General features: G+C 41.6%; 2 protein-coding genes across 4 annotated transcripts in view; one reads left to right on the forward strand and one right to left on the reverse strand.

Annotated features, from left to right (window-relative positions):
- CPSF7 (cleavage and polyadenylation specific factor 7) overlaps window positions 1-16,993 on the forward strand; it is a 22,873-nt gene continuing 5,880 nt past the window's right edge. The window contains exons 1-5 of one of the 3 annotated variants that reach the window (XM_081200815.1): window positions 1-143; window positions 501-611; window positions 10,256-10,474; window positions 11,416-11,519; window positions 12,815-12,960. In XM_081200815.1, the coding sequence (XP_081056941.1) occupies window positions 558-611; window positions 10,256-10,474; window positions 11,416-11,519; window positions 12,815-12,960 (523 nt within the window). In that variant the 5' untranslated portion in view covers window positions 1-143; window positions 501-557. Of the gene's footprint in view, window positions 144-500; window positions 775-10,255; window positions 10,475-11,415; window positions 11,520-12,814; window positions 12,961-16,993 lie in introns of those variants that run through there. The other 2 variants (XM_081200817.1, XM_081200816.1) reach the window with 2 other exon arrangements.
- Window positions 14,084-16,993, reverse strand: part of TMEM216 (transmembrane protein 216) — a 22,212-nt gene continuing 19,302 nt past the window's right edge. The window contains exon 6 of the transcript XR_014009935.1: window positions 14,084-16,179. The gene's annotated coding sequence lies outside the window, so the exon portion shown is untranslated. The remainder of the gene's footprint in view (window positions 16,180-16,993) is intronic.

Below are 16,993 nucleotides of genomic sequence, written 5' to 3' on the forward strand. Positions count from 1 at the left end.
AGGAGGAGGAGGAGGAGGCGGCCGAGGACGAGGGGGGGTGGGGGTTCGCGCGCGCGTTTTGGGCCTGCCTGGGATTGCTAGGCCTTGAGCAGTATAACGGGCCCCGAGCGGCGCCGGGGAGGCGGCGGAGCTTCGTGGCTGGGGTGAGCGCGGGGGAAGTGGGCAGCGGCGGCGGCGTGTCTCCGTCGCAGCGCGGGAAAAAGGAGGCGATGGCGGGCGCGAGCGTCCAAGCGCGCGCAGCTATGGCGGCCCGCGGAGGAGGGGAGGCGGGGAGGGAGGCGGCGGCGGCCCGGCTCTCGGGTTCTCCGCTGCCGGTGAAAGGTCCCGCCGTCCGAGTGGCACTGAGGCGGCGAGGGGGGCGGGGCCGCCTGCGCGGGATCCTCGGCGGAGCGGGGCTGCGCGGGAACGGGCCTGGGCTCTGCCGGCGGCGGCCGCGTGAGGCGGCGATCTCACTAACCTGCGTCTCCTTCCCCCTTCTCTTTGCTCTGTGACCCCCGCAGTGCGGCTCTTTCTTCTCCCCCCACCCCCGGTTCTCTCGGCGGCTCCCCTGGAGAAATATGTCGGAAGGAGTGGACCTCATCGACATCTACGCCGACGAAGAGTTTAACCAGGTGAGCGCGGCTGCGGACCCCGCTGGGTGGGCGTAAGGGCTGCGCCACCGTCTCGGCGGGATGTGGAAGGGCGGCAGGTGAGCGCTAGAAGAAGAGGCGAACTCTCCACGAGCCCCGAAACTTCGGCCCGTGCTGAGGTCTCAAAAGAGAGGTTTGTCCTCAGGTGCGTTGTTAGGCTGCTGGAGCATCCTTTCCTTGCACGGTAGAAATACGAAAATCTCTGTAGAAGCAAATTCCGTTGTGTGAAAAGTTCGTTGAGTGAGAAGTGAATAGTGTTAAATCAGTATTATAACTGGAGATTTCCTGATAAACTCCTCACATTTGCCAATTGGTGTGAATTGTTTTACTCTACAGGAAAGAAAACCTCATGAACCAAATGAATGCATGTTGGAAGAAATGTTGAATCACTATTTGTGCGTGTGTGTTTTGGAATGTATGAAGGCTTCCTTTTTTTTAAAAAAAAAGGAAATAGGAAGTTACAGCATGATAGAAATAGAAAGTAATAGCATGTTAGTCTCCGTAGTCTCTCAAGTGAGAGGCGCCTTCCTGGAATCAAGTTAACATAACAGTTGAGGATGCTGAATCTTTTAGAAATATGTAACCTGGGTCAGTGAGCAGACCAAGATGGTTGGTACAGTAGCTCCTGCATGTGATTTCAAGTTACATAGTATTCTGTCCCATTCGCCGCACCACATTGACACAAAAAAATTAAACATGGAAACTGACAGGCAATTACGCAGTTCATCACAGGCAATACTAGCACCTTCATAGGAAAAGATCCTTCAGTTTTGTGCACACATTGTTTGCAGTACATATTCTTTATAGCCTAAAAAGTGAACAGTTAAGTGATGTTAGGGGTGTAGGTAACAGCAACTTTAGTCCACCTTACAGTTCTACTTCCCACGTTTCATGCCTGCTTATACCTAATATTTTTTGTTACAATTATAAATTGGGTCATCTTAGTTATTGAAATGACTGTGTTTAATGGGAGAAAGAAGTGGGAAGACAGGATAACCTTTTCTGTCTGATGTACTAACTTTGTGTGAGAGTGCATTGCACTAGAAATCAAATTTGGTTTGTGGTGTATATTGTTCCCTATTGATTTCAATCCTCAAGGCTTGATTACTGTAGCACACTTTATGTGGGGCTACCCTTTATCTAGTCCGGAAGCTTCAATTTGTGCAGAATGCAGTGGCCATACTGCTCAAAGGAGCAACATACAACTGCTGCTGAGGGAGCTGTTGTGGTTGCCTGTTTGTTACCTGCCTAGGTTCAAGGTACTTACATTAATTCACAAAACCCTAAACAGTACAGGCCTTTGCAATACAATTTTTCTCTTTAATGATGTTTTATTGATGCTTTTTGCTGCTTTTATTTTTATATGCTGTTAACCACTTTGGTATATTTTGATGAAAGTGTGGATTATAAATACATAAATAAATAAATAAATAGAAATAAACACCCACATGTGTTTCAAGTGTGTGTTTATGTATTACTTTAAATAGAACATTAAGAAGGCCGTGCAATTCCATAAGCAGTAGGACTGGAACCAAACTTACACTGAACAGAATTATACTGTAACCACAGAAACATGGCAACCAGCAGCCAGTTTGTTCATAATAACTCCTTTAGTGGCATTGTTCAGTGGCAGAGCACAACAAACCACGCAGGAGGTCCCAAGAGCAGTCCCTGCCATCTCCAGATAGTGACTGACTGCTGTCTGAAGCCCTGGAGAACCTTTGCCAGTTAGTCTAGCAAATACTAAGCTATATGGACAGTGGTCTGACTTGCCTTAAACCAGCACCCAATATTCCTACAAACCTGGGCTGAAGAACATATAGCTCCATATGCTTTAGGGCCCCTCTGCTACCTTCTGTCCTGGACTGCATGGTTAGTGCTCAGGAATGATGGGCATTGTAGTTAAGCACATCTGGGGGGGGGGTCACAGGCTTCCTACATGTGCAGTACTCATAGTCCTTACTCCAGGTAAAGATAAAGCATATAGTTTATATTGTCAAGGTCCCAAGTTTGATCTTGCCACCTCCAAGCATCTCCATTTTGTCTCGTCATTAATTCCTGGTCACACCCATTCTTTCCTGTTGATTTATTTACTACTATGCATAAGTTTCATTTCACAAGGGTTCTAGTTTATGTTCATTATGTATCCCTGTATGTGATTATAGCACTAGATTGATTGGTGTACAAGAGACAATTAATACCTGTATTTCAGCTTTCCTGTATCTTGGTTTGGGATGTGTAGGAACATTTCCTTTTTTGGGTTGACTTGGGGTGCCCAGTGCTAATTCCCTCCAATGTCAGGTGTACATTCAGGTGTATTCATGTACATGCCATCTTGCATTCACAACTAGTGCAAAGGCACTTAGCTGTTTTCAGTAATTTTGAATATATGAATGCTGGTGAAGTTGTTGCAACATCACACAGGGTTTCTGCTGCTGCACTAACTTTTTTTCTGACTGCATGGCTCTAGGTAATGACCACATTTCATCTCTGGAAGCATTGGATGGATGGATGCTTGTCTCTGGAAGGCGTGGGGTGTATGTTAAATGTTCCACTTGATCAGGGAAAATTTATTGTATTTTGCCTATAGTACCCCATTTTTAAATATTCTGTTCCCTATCAAGAGTAAAAGAAGTATAACACGAGTATGTAATGAATTAATTTTATCTATAAGAGTTTTTCATATTTCTACAATAGTTTTCTAGAGTAAAAGATTGTTCTTGTAAACTTGGTAATCTGTTCTAGTGAAGGTGTTCTACCCTGAAAAAGTTTTAATTACAACAAATCACTGGTGTAGATGACACCATTATAGCTTTCAGACAAATATGTTTTATATATTTATTTGAAATTCCTAGTTGTGGCAAGAGGAGAAACATAAAATATGAGGACCAAATCCTCTTGTTCAGGTATTTGGTACATAATTCAAAAACTTTATATGACTTTTGTGCACATTTATCGTGTGTGCTATGTCTGTTTCCTGTAGTATTTTCCTACCATACACTTCATTCTGTATACCTTCAGCCACTCTCCTCTTTAATGTGTGCTTACCTAGTCTTCACCCATATTGGCTTGTTCCCCAGTGGATAGATTTAGGCCACATTCGCAGCATACTTTTAAAGTACTATGATACCACTTTAAACTGTCATGGCATCTCCCAAAGAATTCTGGGAGCTGTCGTTTATTAAGCATGCTGAGAATTGTTAGGAAATCCCCATTCCCCTCACAGAGCTACCACAGTTCCCACAGTGGTTTAACAATCAGCCCCTCTTCATAGGGAACTCTAGGAATTGAAGTTATGGGAAGGGAATAGGAGTCTCCTAACAACTTTCAGCACCTCAAGAGTGCTTTAAATGTATGATTTGAATGTCACCTTATCAGTGTACATGGTGAGAAAGAAAGAACAGTATTTATAGGCCTATAGTTGCTTCTTCATCATGTATTGCCAATGATGTCGTCAGCCACACTTGATCTGTTGCAGGATAAGAATAATAGTGAAAATGTACTCCCCATTTCTTCACTGTATACATGGATGGAGCTTCCCTGGGGGCAGGTGGGGGGCGTACTCTGGCTGTGGATAGCAACTTCAACTTGGATGGTGGTGTTTTGTGGTGGGTTACCGTATTTGCTACTATGTATGGCTTATTCCCCACACTGATTACTTTTCATGGGAACCTGCTTACTAGTGTGCATCTCCTTTTGTAAGTACAGGAGTTGAACTTCCTATCTGTTTGTGTACTGAGCAATGAGGCAGGCTGCTTCTGGAGAGCCTGAAAACATAGTAAACATTGGACACCTGCCCTTTCTTCCTTTCTTTTTCTTATTTGAATCTCACCCATAGCCATAGTTGTGACATCTCATGGCTGCTACACAAGTGCAGAGTTGCACCACCACAATGGTTTTGACAGATGTGAGCTATGTGCAGGTGTAAATGTTCCATTTGTGTAGGAGTAGGGCTCCTTTCCATGGTGCAAAACTTATCAGTTATCACGTGTTTTCCCCACTATGGACAGCAGGGAACTGTCTTCACATTAGATGCTGAATTCTCAGTTCATGATCTGCCCTACCAGTCTGATCAGGTTGTGTGCATAGAGCTCATATTTTTTAATACATGTATTCCAGAGTAGTTTATGTACTGAGTCTGGTTACATGTTTGGTGTGTGGCACCTTGTGATTCCATGTGCTTGTTCAAGAGTATGATGATTAGCTATGCTCTTTTTTTCAGTTGGGGCTGTACCTGAACCTCTGCTTGAGGAACATGGGAAGCTGCCTTATACTAAATCAGACCATTTGTCTCTGTAGCTCAGTATTGTCTACAGTGACTAGCAGTGGCTCTCTGAATTTTCAGACGAGGGTATCTCCCAGCCCTATCTGGTATGCCAGAGATTGACCTTTTGCATGCAGTGCTGATGCTCTACCTTTCAGCTATGGCCCAGTCCCAGATCCTCTCTGGAGTGGGTTCTGATGTAATGGATGCTGCTGCCCATGTTATTTCCCCTCGTTTAAGAGTAACTTGGTTCCCATAGCTTTTCAATGGGTTGTCTTTATATGCTAACCCTTTCATTTCAGAGTTCTGTCCCTGTGTGTTTTGGCAGGAGGGTTATTCATGCTTGTCTAACGGTGGAGGGTGTTTCCTATGAGGTAGTATGATGGTTATCAATGTACACTCATGGTCCTTGGATAGAATGCTAATGAGCAACATTTTTTTTTCCTCATTAGTTTCCTTTTCTTCCATCTTAGCAGCATTAGGATTTGCACACCACAACTTCATTAGTGCAGTAGTATTACATGGATGTGGGAATACACCTTTGGACCCAGAGATGCAAAAGTTGCCTGTAAGCTTTCTTGTCCATAAGAGAATCCACTGAAGAACTAGATAAGACATGACTAAATAACAAGAACAATTGGACCAAGAGCCTGTGAGCTTACTGTACGTAGGGATTCATATGGAGGCCTTTGTCAACTTAGAGCCTTTTCAGTTGTGGCACACACCTTATTAAATACCTTACCCAGTGAGATCAGTCAGGCCTTCACACTGTTTTTAAGTAGCAGGCAGAAACATGACTCTTTAAGAAGACTTTTGACTGTCTTCTCCCCACTCTCAGTTTAATTTGTTTAATGTGCCTTTATGTGATTTTCAGGAATTACTTATATTCTTCGACCTGGCATGTTAACAATTGCTCATTACCACTATTTTTTAGAATTGCTGCTCTTTTGTGTTTTTAGATATTGTATGAAACTTTGTTTTGGAAACCACCCTGATTCCATTTCCCCCCGTTAAAGGCAGGTTATAGGTTTTTACAATAAATTAATAGTTGAGCCAAGAATATAGCACTGTGTTCTAGGATCAAGTTTTGGAAATGGAAATCTCAATGTATGGAAGTAGGCTAAAGATTTGATCAAAGTTTCAGCAAACTATTTGTTTCCTCTTCAGATTCAGAGTGCAAACAAGAATGTGTTGCAAATGCAGCTTCATGAAAAATACACATTGTAGAGAATTCAAAGCCTCTGTGCCATGCAGAAGTAAAGAAGCACATACTATGGCTTGGGTTCAGAGTTCCTGCAGGCAGAACTTCGCTCAATCTGTGCTCCCATTGGAGGAAAGGAAAAGCAATCTCCACTGATGCTTCCTGCCCCCTGAAAAACTGCTCTGAGGCGAGGGTGTTGAGGAAGACCTTTGGAACCGCATGGGAGGTGGCAGCAGGAGGAAATCAGCAAAAATGGCCATCTCGGCCTCCCTCCAGCAGGAGCCATCCCTTCCACAAATGAAGGGAAACTCTTGATGAAGCCTCATGCATTTAAATTTTGAAGAAAAGGGTCAGGCTTTCCATGGAATTGAGCTTTACTCTGATTGTAAAAAGAAATAAGATAGTCATATTTCAAATTTGAAAAGGGTCCAAAGTAATGAAAAGCAAAGTATGAAGCCGGTGAAATTCCAGCTGCATATTTCCTATACGGAGCTTTTTCTTACTCCAAAAGTTTTAAAACACACTCTGAAAAATGTCTTAACAGTTCCTGATTCACTTGGAAGTACTGTTGTTTAGTCGTGTCTGACTCTTTGTGACCCCATGGACCAGAGCACGCCAGGCACTTCTGTCTTCCACTGCCTCCCGCAGTTTGGTCAAACTCATGCTGGTAGCTTCGAGAACACTATCCAACCATCTCGTCCTCTGTCGTCCCCTTCTCCTTGTGCCCTCAATCTTTCCCAACATCAGGGTCTTTTCCAGGGAGTCTTGTCTTCTCATGAGGTGGCCAAAGTATTGGAGCCTCAGCTTCACGATCTGTCCTTCCAGTGAGCACTTAGGGCTGATTTCCTTAAGAATGGAGAGGTTTGATTTTCTTGCAGTCCATGGGACTCTCAGGAGACTCCTCCTGGAAGTACTAGGGTAGGGGTAAAACAAAAATTAACCCCAAATCTATTCCTATACTTCTAAAAAAGAAATTGTATGCTGTTGTGTCTCTGGTTTACCAATTGCATTTAATGGTCTTGATTCACTTTTTCAAGTTCCAATAAATATTGTTTGGCAAAAAAGGAAAAAACTGAGAGCCATCTAGGATGCAGGGAGAAACTGTGTAAATCATCAATTCTCTATTTGTGGAATTAGAAATGAATAAACTCTGGAATTCCCTCTTGCCTTGAAAAAGGGGATATCAGCATTGTAGCATCAAAAGAATGCAGTTTGAGTCTGAAGAGACACAACGTGTAGCACTGTCTCCTTGGGAACCGTGGCCAGTGGAAAGAATCTCTAGGTGTTGCAGGGAAGTTGCTGAAAAGAAATAGGTCTGTATTATTTATTGAGACTATACTGTATTGTGTGTAGGGAAGAACTCTTGTGTCAGGCCTATTGCATGGTTCAATAACTGCCCAGAAATACAGCAAATAAAATAAAAGGTGTTACCTGTGTGAGACATGACCAGATAACCAAGAATGTGCAGGTCTTGCTCACATGAATGCTTTCAAACACATTTAACATGATCTTTGGAAGGTTTCAGTAGCATCATCAACAGCCACTACCTTTGTTCCTGATGATCCTAATCAGGAAACTACTTTGTAGTATATGTGTGGGTGGTGTTGCTGGATATGCACTGTTTTCTCTTCCCCTGTAGCTTATGTGATTCTGTCTTAGGTTCCTGGAGGCTATTGGGGACATTCTTCTGATGGTGTGGGCTTTTCATTGCCTTGCAATGGCAGTCAGTATTTGCTACAAGGCTAGAATGGCCTTGTGCCCCTACTGTCTTAGTTTAGTTGAAAGTGAGTATCACAAGCTGTACTGTGGTCTTTACTGAGGAAATCTAAATATATTTTTCTTGATGTCAGGAAGCTAACAATAAGTAAGTTTCCAATCTTCTGCTTTGCAGATTTAAGAGGTATCCTAAAAATAGTTTGAAGTGCTGATAGCTTGAAGATGTTGAAGTGACTTGATTTTCCTATCACCCTTTAATATCACTGCTGTTCTTAATTGATAACATTTTGTTTAGTAGTAACTTTTCTTTTTCTTATGCGTAATATCCATTCATTATTGCAGATTTGTCTCGTACTACTATGTAAAACTGTTTCTGCTGCTAGTAATTTTTTGTAGCATGTACCACTTTCTACTTGAAGACTTCCCAGTATTTGACTTTATAAAGTTTGCTTGAAGCAGGAGCTGCGGTTATGTTTAAAATAACACCCAAGTTTCTTTTATTCTAGATAATTGGAATGTAACAAGCATATCACTAGTTCTATGAAACCAACAAATGGTTGTGACCTGCATCCCAATATATTTACTTTAATCCAATTTAGCATACTCATGCTAAAGCCCATTGAAAACTGTAACAGGCTAACTGTGATTAAAAGTTCGACTGATTTCAGTGGAGTTAAGCACTTCCATCTGAAATTAGACAGTGACCATGATCCAGTACATGCCAGAATTCTGATGTTCTTGATAACATAGGCCAAATAGTTGAATTCAGAATTTGATTGTTTATATCCTGCATGAGTTTTTGCAGTCTTGCTAGTTTAAAACATTGAAGAATCCTTCAGGTGGGAAGCCATACCTTACAATAATCTGTGAATTACAGTAATAGTAATGTGTATTTGTTTTATTTATTCAATCTATTAGTTGCTTTTTTATCAGAGGAACACAAAGCGACTTTGAGTATATAAACAGACACACATATTAAAACTGGCATAAAGGAAAAGAGGAAAAAATCTGAAAAATAACCCTGGTTTTAAAAGGCAGTACAAGCTTTATGTTCTAGCTGCTGCTGTGTATACAAATTGGGTCAGATTATGTTGCGTGGGAAGATGAAAAGTTTATATACCACTCTACATAATACTGGATTTCATTTATATATATATATTATATATATGCAGGTTTTGGTGTCTTCGGGTATCTTCCCGTGTAAGAGTTGGGGTGTCTAGGCGACGTTTCGACAGGGCTCTGTTCTAGTAACAAGAAGCCGAAAGCACCAGCCTGAAGATGACGAGTGAGACCTCGTCGAAACGTCGCCTAGACACCCCAACTCTTACACGGGAAGATACCCGAAGACACCAAAACCTGCATTCCTGTACCCGTGAAAATCTACGAAAGCAAATATTATATATATATATATATATATATATATATGCAGTAACAATGGGATATAACATATATATATATATATATATATATATATATATATATATATGTGTGTGTGTGTGTGTGTGTGTGTGTGTGTGTGTGTGTGTGTGTGTGTGTGTTATATCCCATTGTTACTGCATTCCAGCTTCTAGATAACTTTAGGCTGACAGGAATTATACATGTGTGTGCATAAGGTGCATATTCATGCATTAGAATTCTTTTATGGTGCATTTTTTTAGCTAGCAAAGGATTGCAGTGTGAATCACAGTAGACTATAACTGCATTTTCAGAAGACCAGTGAAATATCATTAGAGTTCCAATATAATTGTTTGCTTCTGATAGTGACTCTTTAAATGTTGTGAGGATGAAATAATACTGCATGATACCTAACTCCTCTGAAGAAAAATGTAGAGGCTGATTTCTAGCGGGGTTCGGTATAAACCTTGACACAACCTGATCACCTTTCATCAACAGCCTACAGCATGATACTGCTCAAATAATCCAAAATAGGGAAAGAAACCAAGAGGCCTTTCTGCCAAGTTGAGTGGCCTCTTATAGAGGTTGGTGGTTATGCTATATATGATAGTCTCCTTCACTGCATATATGCAACAAGGAAACACCCCTCATTGGAGCAGTGAGGAAAATGAGGTGGGTCTGCACACAGTGTAGATTGGGGGGAGGGGGAGGATGTAAAAATGCCGTTCGATTACCCAGTCCTCCACAAAGAATGGAGAGGCAAAACGTCTTGTGCAGTAATAGATGGCAGTGAAACATGCATTCTCCTCATCTCAGAGAAAATGATGGGATGCTTGGGGCTACATGAAATAGCTAGCCCTCTTTGCTCTTCCTTGCAACTAGCAAAAAGAGCATGCTTCTTTTTGAGAAGCAGGTTTTACGTTATTACTTAAATTCTAGAATTTATTATTTGATATAGGTGTGCTACTATTCTGTGACGAAAAGAACGAATGTGGAGGATTGGCCCTGCTTTGCCTCTGCGTGTGCTCAGTGATATCTTGTGTCTTCTAGGACTCTGAGTTTAGTAATGCTGACCAGATGGATCTATATGACGACGTGCTAGCTGCCAGCTCACAACCTTCTGAAAGTTGCCCTAGCAGCTCCGAGCCACCACCCGAAAACCGGCAAGAGCAGTCTCCTAAGCCAAACAGCAAATCACCTGCTATCCTGTATACCTACAGTGGGCTGCGTAATAAGAGGGCTGCTGTTTATGTAGGCAGCTTCTCTTGGGTGAGTGCGTTCCATAATCGGAGCAGAAAGTAAAGGGCCTAACAAAAATAAAACATTTGTGTGGAAAGGCTGCATCTGCACTTTAATCTTACTACAGGTGCACTGTTCTTTAATGTTAATAGAGTGTAGTGCCCCATGTGGGTGGGTAGGTTTTATGCTGCTTGCCAACTTCAGTCCTCACAACACATTGGATAAATAACTAGAAGCATTGTTCGTTATGACACATTGATTTATTTAGGACATTTTTATCCTGCTTTTCTCACAAAGACTCAAAAACGGCTTCAAATAAATAAGCTGCAGCAACTGTGGATGAATTTTCTCCAGCAAGTATTCCGTACTATACTAAAAAGCAGCACACCTCAGAGTTGGAGAATATGATGCTCTTGCATTAGCAGGGTAACTTTTAAGAGAAGAGGATTTAACACATTTAAGATACATCAGAAAATATGATAATAGTAGAATTGGGACCCTTAAACTGCCATGATACAGACATTTTCACAAAATTTTCTGTAGCCGGCATACAGGTATGAGAGTTTTCTCCTATGAATTAATCTCTTAGGACCTGAGTAAGTGATATTGGGCCTGCTGTGTCATGATTTAGGGTGTGTAGACTTATCACTGCCCTAAGTGCACGCAGTTCTCTTGAATACCTGTGGTATGTGTTGGGAAAGGGATTGCTGCTGCTGCTCCTTCAATTACTTAGGTCTGTCTAGAACTTTCATCTTCTAGGAAGATACATGTTCACACATGTATGCGCTCACACATCTGCAACTCCAAAAGTGACTGTAGTGGGAGGGGTTTAATCGAATGTTCCTTCATTAGACTATACCAGGAACAGTATAGGAACTTGAGAAGGACGAGTACTCTTACTAATATAAGATGATGTGGGTTCTCTAAAAGGTTTCAGGTTATAATGTAATTCTCTGCTTCTTCATACATAGTGGACAACTGACCAGCAGCTGACCCGAATAATCCGTTCTGTGGGTGTTTATGATGTGGTGGAACTCAAGTTTGCTGAGAACAGAGCCAATGGCCAGTCCAAAGGGTGAGCACTCCAAGACTGCTTCATAAAAGGGCCCATCATGAGGGGCTGTAATTGTGGGAGGAATGATCTAGGGACCAGTGTGGTTGATAATGGTGTGCACATAAGTCTGGTTTTCTTGCTATTTTTTTAAGGTGGCCTTAGAAGTCCCTGTTACTGTCCGGTTTGGATGCCACTGCCTTCAAACTAAATGACTACTTGTTATATGTGATTCATGAAGGTGGTGGGCTCTGTCCAATTCTGCAGAGCGATCCCTTGTCAATGTGCTATTTGCTGCTACTCTTAATGACAGATTTATGTTTGGGGGGCATGGAGCTGAAAATTCTGCACTGTTAATGACACTGTGCTTGTGGACAGCGGGGTTGGCCTGAGAAATCAATCAAATTAGGAATGGGAGAACCTTGGGCCTGTGGGCCACATCTGGCCGTCAGAGGATTCCCATCCAGCCTCCACAGCCTCTTGTCCTTGGCTCCTGGGCTGGCTGTGGAGGGCAGTGTTAGAAACTGGGATAGGAATACTGGAGCCATGTGGGTGCCAAACCAAAATGTGTAGTGGGCCATTTTTATTGCTCCCCCCCTCACCAGACAAGGCAGCCCCACAGCAATAAAAATTAAAATTGCTGCTGGGTGACTCAGGAGGTCTGCAGTGTAGTGTGGCAGCAAAAGACAAGTCTTTTGCTACCTCTCTACCCTGCCAAACACCTGGTTCACCTAGCAGCGGGGCAGCAGCAAAAAACAAAGACAGATGGAGATGTTAGGCACCAAAAGTGGTGCTTGGACATCTCCATCAAGTTGCAAAAGGCCAATTGCAAAATGTGACTGGTGCCCGCTAATTTCAAACCCTGGTGGAATGAGCTCTCTGTCTCCCAAGCTATCACAGAAGTGCAGTGGATTGGAGGCACAGGAACTTCATCTGGATAAGTACTGCAGTGGGAGATAAAGGGATGAAACCCCTTACCTCTTGTTCCTGACATGGATTGGGCCCCCACACCTGCAATTTGCCAGGAGGGGGGCACTCACATAGGAACAAATGCGGGCTTTTCCCTCAATGCATCTGTGTGTATGTGAGAGAGATAAATGTAATGATGTGAGCTCATATGTGTGAGCAGATGAGGATGGGGGGGTGAGAGCGGGAGTGGTGTGGCCCTGTCTAATTTTTCCTCCCGTCCCACCCACCAATGCTACATAGCAGTGACATTTTGTAGACCTTGGGTGGGGGAAGATTTCTTGTCTTGGATTAGATGGTTTTCCTTACTAGAAGTTGCTGACAGTCTTCAGTTCTTTTTCCTTTGTGACCAGGTACGCAGAAGTGGTGGTTGCCTCTGAGAACTCCGTCCACAAACTTCTGGAGCTGCTACCAGGGAAGATTCTCAATGGAGATAAAGTGGAAGTGAAGTTGGCTACCCGGCAGAACCTTGCACAGTTTGAGGCTCAGGCTCGAAAAAGTAAGTTTAGATGGGGGTTGCGTTTGCTAAGTAGGGAACAAGGCAGAAATACAGGGCATTGGTTAGGTCGTAGAGAAACCTGAGCAGAGCTTTAAGCCAGAAACAATTTGGATGTGTGTGAATATCCAGGGAGTGTCCATGTATATTTTCTTTTTCTGTTGCTGCTGAGTGACGCCCAAGTAGATTTTATTATCCCCTTCTATGTTGCATGATTTGAGGCACGCTTCAAACTGAATGGGCTTAAGCTATTGAAGCTGCCATAGCTAGGACCACCCCAGCTCCTCTCTGAACCTTCTCCAGAATTTGTGCAGCCCTGAAGAGGTAAGGTGCCCTGTATTGGATGCAGTGCTCCAGCTGGGGCCTTACCTCTTGGTCATATAACTCATTTACTATTATTTATAAAACACATATCCCACCCTTTCTCCCAAAGGAGCCCAGGGTGGCAAAGGAGGACCATAATCGATGGCCCTGTTTGTCAATTTCTGTGAAAGGTATGCTGTTGAATGGACTATCTGACTTAGTAAGTGGAGAAGAGGACAGTTTCCTCTGTTGTTTGCAGAATTAATCTGGACAGTTAGGATCCACCGTTTTGTATGATCCTGTCATAGTCTCAACTGAATATAGAGTTGCAGCCTTGTCAGCTTTAGCACAGCTGCATTTTAATGGCCTCCATGTTGTGCCCTAGAAATTGACTGAATTTCAGTGCAGAAAGTCATGTTGGTCCTATGTCCCTTATCTCCACGGGGTGTCATGGTGCTGTGGTCCATTTCTCTGTGGTAGGAAGGTCAGTCAGTGTTGCTGAATCATAAGATGAAGCAGAGCTGCTTTTAGCCCTCATCAAGCTTTTCCCTGTGAAAAACTGCTTAAAGGGGCTTATCTTATCTTCACTAGGAGGTCGCGCTGGTGAATGGCAACGCCTGACAATAACCATGGCACGTCACCATTTTTGACAAGGCCTTCGTTAATGACTTCCACCACTTTGTGATTCCTCGCCCAAAGGGCCTGAGAAATACAAATTTGTTGTTTCTAGTAATTTTATTTACACTCTGCCTCTCTCTAGCCCCCAAAGTGGCGAACTGTAAAGCAGACAAGCCAGTACGATAAAGAAAAACACATGCACAAGTTAAACGTTTGAAGTTCTCTTTATTGCACTCTCCTATTTATCACAAAGGAAACCTAAAAGTGGCTTCCGTTCGGTGACCATGAAGTGAATTTTTAATGTAATTCAGACACGTGCTGCGTTTGAAATATGAATGTTATTAGATTATCCCAGACTTGCTGTCACCAAGTCACATGTGGTGATGGTATAACAGATTTCTGTGTCCCTAATTATTGTGTGTCATTGCAATTGTATGATCATGGTTTTTTTCTTTTGAAATGTTTCTCAGTTATATTTGCAATTAATTAATTTTGCCACATTGGGACAAGATCGCAATATGTTTCAAAATCCATCTTCTCAACATTCTCTCCATTATTTTTTTTTAGTTCTTTTGATTATTGATTTCTTTCAATTATGTTTGAGATTCTCTATCTTGAATAAAGGTCTTAATTAAAAAAAAATAATGTATCAAATCTCATAACATACTATAGTTGAGCTTATTGTACATTGAAATTCTAAATTAAGATGACACAGCTTTTTTTAACCTGGAGTTTTTGAAATAATATATTTTTGCTTTACGCAGACATTGTAAATCTTTGTAAATACTTCCTGTAATGCCCTTCCATATTATTGCCATCTTGGTTTGTGTCAAATAAAGTTGACTCTAAGTACAGTACTTTGGTCAGCATGGCTTGATTATTTCTCTGGGGTCAATAGCTCTTCATTGGGAAGAATAAAGGAGTCACGTTTCCAGATTTAGGAAGCTTTCTGACTTTGAGGCCAAGCAACTGGCCTGGTGGAGCAATGGTGGATAGTATTAATTGCCTTACAGTACTTGGGTATTGTCCCCTTGTTTTTCTAACGTTGCATTTATTAAGAATGTTGATTTCTTAATTGTAGCCAGAAGTATTCATGGCAACTGAATCTAGTTTAATTCATTAGTCAGGATCTGCTGATGTATCTAAAACTATATTGCTCTCAGAAGGACCATAAGTTTTCTTCCATTCCACAGATAGTTGCTTATTTCAGTTGCTTATTTATGTAGGAGATGCAGTTTGTATTACAGATTAAGGTTCAGAGACTTCTCTGCATCTACATTTTGTATTCTATGAGAATGGAAATGTTGATTATTTTCTGGATGTAGTGGAAAACCCTCAGTTTGCAGTAGGTGTTCAGTAAGTAGTTCAGTGACTTAAAAGCAGCAATATGTATATAAGCCTGTTGATATTTGCCTTTATATAAAGCAACGTATCCTCATATATTGCAAGGTAGTTGATATTGGCATATTAGGTTTTAATATTTCACTTTATTGACGAATTCTACTAAAATAACCAAATGTTCTGCTGAGTGTATTCACTAAGCAGTAGGTTCCTGAGGTTATTATTTCAGGGGACGGGGGAGGAGTGGGAGTTAAGCATATCTCCCAAAATTATGGGTCTTGAGGATTCTGTATAATTGTGTAGTGTTAGAATGTTCAGTTTTCCACTCATTAGAATACTTATAATAGGAAAGGAGTAGGGATAACACTATAGCCAATTAGTGATTTTACTGAAGACCATTCTTGCATAATCCAGTGCTTGTATAGTGTTAGCTAGAATTTCAGACACATTTTACATAATTAGTTAAGAGAATTAGATCAGTGAGAAGGCCATTCATGTACAGTTTTGTGACTGTTGCCTGCAGTTTTCAGAGGGTAGAGCAATTGCTTTGTCTGCAGAAGTTTCCATATTTAATCCCTGGCATCGCCATGTAGGATTGGAAAGAGTCTTCTCTGAAGTCCCAGAGAGCTACTGCCACTCAGTGTAGACTATACTGAACAAGATGTGTCGATCACAGAATCAGAAGTGTAAATGTTCTGACTTGGATTAAGTCAACATTCCAAGTTCATAGTCATCAAATGATAACCCATTTGTGGTGTTACGTTTGCACAGTGGGCTTCCATTAACACATTGAACTCTGCTCATGCAGCATCGGATACAACACTGTCTATTTTAGTTGTCACTGTACCAAAGAGTGGGTTAGTCAAATATTCCCCTTATATTCAGAATGGTTTGATTATTTTTTATGCTGTCTGTCACATTTTCGTTCTTTTCTCTTGAAGCTTCCTGATTTTGCTTTTCCTTAAATGAGAAAGTTCAATACATTTGTCTCTGATAGTATGTGATGTTATAATCAGTTACATTAAAAATGATTTTAATATATCTCTATATATAATATAACATACTGACTATGGCTGAGATGTAAACAACATAGACACCAGTTCAGATTTCACCTTGGCTATAAGCTCAGTCACTAGGTAATATTAGGTAAGCCACACTTTTTCAGCCTAAACACCTATCTACAATCTTTGCGATAAAGACCTGTCAAGTAGGATTATTAGCAAGTTTACTGTGCTAATACATAAAGCATTTTGAACACACTATAAGCACTATATGAATGATAAGTATTACTTGAATGCTCAGGCAAAATTTATTTCACTGAAAGTGAACAGTGTAAAATACACTCAAGACATTCTAAGACCGTAAATGAAATGTTCTCAGTTCAGTTTGGACACACTGCTATTGTAAATTGCAATTAAAGTTAAGCATTGATTTAGCATGTTATGCTGCCTGTCCATCTGACTCATAATCAGTGCATATTACAACTATCTCTGTCAACTCAGCACACAACACTTAAGAGAGCTCTTACAGATCTCTTGGCCAAGACTGGGAATGCCCAGTTCCAGAGCAGGAAGGTATCTCTCTAGATACCTCAACATTTGCCCAAATCAACCCAAAAATCTGTGTGCACATACCAATGAAACCCACCTTTTCTCACATGTATGAGATAAGAGTTCTGATATTTGGGCAAGGTGTTATTGTAATTCAGAGGCATGATGGTTGACATGGGTGTACTTACTGGAAAGCGGGGAGAGGGTTATTTTGTCAGAAAACT

This window comes from Podarcis bocagei, assembly GCF_964188305.1.
Source record: "Podarcis bocagei genome assembly, chromosome: 1".
Taxonomy (NCBI): Eukaryota; Metazoa; Chordata; class Lepidosauria; order Squamata; family Lacertidae; genus Podarcis; species Podarcis bocagei.